The sequence below is a fragment of the Mandrillus leucophaeus genome, unplaced genomic scaffold (assembly GCF_000951045.1).
Source record: "Mandrillus leucophaeus isolate KB7577 unplaced genomic scaffold, Mleu.le_1.0 Scaffold1419, whole genome shotgun sequence".
Classification (NCBI taxonomy): domain Eukaryota; kingdom Metazoa; phylum Chordata; class Mammalia; order Primates; family Cercopithecidae; genus Mandrillus; species Mandrillus leucophaeus.
Genome location: NW_012101387.1, coordinates 197467 through 200010, shown reverse-complemented (window position 1 = coordinate 200010; position 2544 = coordinate 197467). Strand labels below are relative to the sequence as shown.

Genomic DNA, 2544 nt, shown 5'->3' with positions numbered 1-2544 from the left:
ATGGTGTAAATGTGCCACATTTTCTTAATCCAGTCTGTCACTGATGGACATTTGGGTTGATTCCAAGTCTTTGCTATTGTGAATAGTGCCGCAATGAACATACATGGATCTAGAACTAGATGTACCATATGACCCAGCCATCCCATTACTGGGGATATACCCAAAGGATTATAAATCATGCTGCTATAAAGGATATTCTTTATAAATCATTTTTCTCCTCCCTACTGTTTTTTTTTTTAATTTTAATAGGCTTCATATAAATCTCATCTTCTGAGCCATAGCAGTTTTCTAAGTATACTAGTCAGTTCATACATTCCAGAAGTCTCAATGATTTACTCACTATGGTCAGTTTCCTAGATCTATATTCTTCAGTGTAAACCTGTTACCATTGCCAAACTCTTCATTGACAGAGTTATTCTCTAATATTTGTCCTTTATTTTGGTATGTGGCATGATGTGAATTAGCAGAGCATCTACATTAATCTCAGAGTAAAGATCAGTGAGGGTAGATTTCTTTTCATGTTTTCAAAAGGCAAATCCGATGGAATTCATAGATGTAAAATATCTAGAGTTTAAAAGTCATTGTTTTTAGATAGCCACTATCAAATTAGTTTCTTGCCTCAGGTATCAGTACAAGTTTTTAGTTCCTCTTATGTTAGGGAACACAGCTTAGGGTTCCAGAGAATTGTTTTTAACTCACAATATGTTAATTTTGACTATTCATCACGATTGATCCATGATCAGGTGAGTGGTTGTTGTTTTTAAAGACCGAACTCTACATAGTTGGATTCGGGAAACATCGTACGTGTAGGGTTACACATAGAGCACCAGAGTTCTGGGTTTCTAATCAGATTATTCTCAGAGTAATTCTGGAGGAGAGTTTGGTGGTGAAGATCAACAGAAAGTATACTGCCTCTCTTTTAAGCTTTTCACAAAGTAATATACACCAGAATATTCCGTCTTCCATTTGGGCAGAAGCTGGTGGGACTGAGTTGGAGAAGCAGAGAAATGGTGAAATGTAATTGGGACAAAATTTTATTTAGCTGTGTAGAACAGAAGTTATTTTGAAGTCAGAGTTACTTGTGAATATTTAAAAAGTGAGGTCTATTTGTAGTTGGCGGTGGGGGAAATTTTAAGAAACATGATTAAAAGGGGAACTTACTTGAAGCTTAGATCAAAAGAAAGATAGATTAACTCTATAGAAATTGGAATCAAATGGTTTAACAAAAATAAACAAAAATAGGAAAGTACAGGCTCAGAAACTCTTACAATTTGGCTGCCTAATTTTATTGGCTTTTCTGTGTCTTTTTTTACTCTTCTTGGACCATTCGTTATTTTAGTTTCAGAAATCCTATCCTGAAGTCTATCAAGAACGATTTCCTACACCAGAAAGTGAAGCACTTCTGTTTCCTGAAAAACCCAAACCGAAACCACAGCTGCTAATGTGGGCACTAAAGAAGCCTTTCCAACCGTTTCAAAGAACTAGAAGTTTTCGAATGTAATAATACTTCCACAGCAACAGGCGCCAGAGACCACTGTTGTTGTTTTGAGTGAATGGTGGTTAGGAGAAAGACTTTGGTGGTGGAAGAAAGAAAAGCATAAAACAAAGACTACTGAAATGTAGATAAAGATTGCCTTAGTTTTTAAAAATGTTTAGCCATTAGTATTTTTATAAAACTCAATGCTATTTTTAAAGTGTATAAATTGGTTAAAATTTATGAGTCAAATATATATAGTGATAATGTTAACATGTTTGTAATTGTTACAAAATTTAAGGGTATTTTTATCTCTGCTTTCTTTTTTATGGTGTTTATTAAATAATTGTGTATATACATCCTAGCTACTAATATCTGTATTACAGCCTTAAGACTTAATTTTAAGTCTTAAAAATAGTGTGTATACTTGAATAAGAAAGACACTGGGTACTGTTAATATGATGCTATTGACTTAGTAGCCAATTATGATTTCTCCTGTATAAATTCCAGTTTTTATTTCTGCACATAAATTTTGTAATGTCTTATATTGTGATGGCTATGTCTTTTATTGCAGATTTATTGGATATTATGACAGATTTTACTAAAGCTAGTGTTTTTATAACATATATATTAGTTGATGTTTACCTATAAGTGGAGTAGATTTTCATCTGCCTGCAATGGTATAATTTCAGTCCTAGCTAAAAATGGAAAGTTGAACTGGATAAATTCTTTGGGTACCCTTAGACCTGTGATTCTAAGTCAAACACAAATGGGTTAAATAAAATGAGACTACTTCCGTTATATATTTTCATCCTTTTGAAAGTAAGTGAAATGTAAATAAATTTATTTTTTTTTAAAATGCCATACCTCGTGTTTCTTTTTTCGCATTTATTTAGATCAGTTAGAGAGCATCCTCAAATGCCTTTGCCAATGATCTTCATCAGTCATTAATTTCTATGAGAAAATAGAAAGTAAGATTTGGGCTTTTGTATTGACTGGCCTTTAGGTGAGCACTTTGTTAATTTTTTCGCATTGCTTTGCCCTTTTGTAAAATTGTGGTGCATTTGGAT

The 2544-nt window shown here is 33.1% G+C and overlaps 1 protein-coding gene across 1 annotated transcript in view; it reads left to right on the top strand.

The window, feature by feature from the left end:
• LOC105535145 (DEP domain-containing protein 1B) overlaps positions 1–2338 on the top strand; it is a 12653-nt gene extending 10315 nt beyond the window's left edge. Inside the window, exon 4 of the mRNA XM_011974136.1 lies at positions 1340–2338. Within this exon, the coding sequence (XP_011829526.1) occupies positions 1340–1501 (162 nt within the window). The 3' untranslated portion in view covers positions 1502–2338. The remainder of the gene's footprint in view (positions 1–1339) is intronic.
• Positions 2339–2544: the final 206 nt, after the last annotated feature.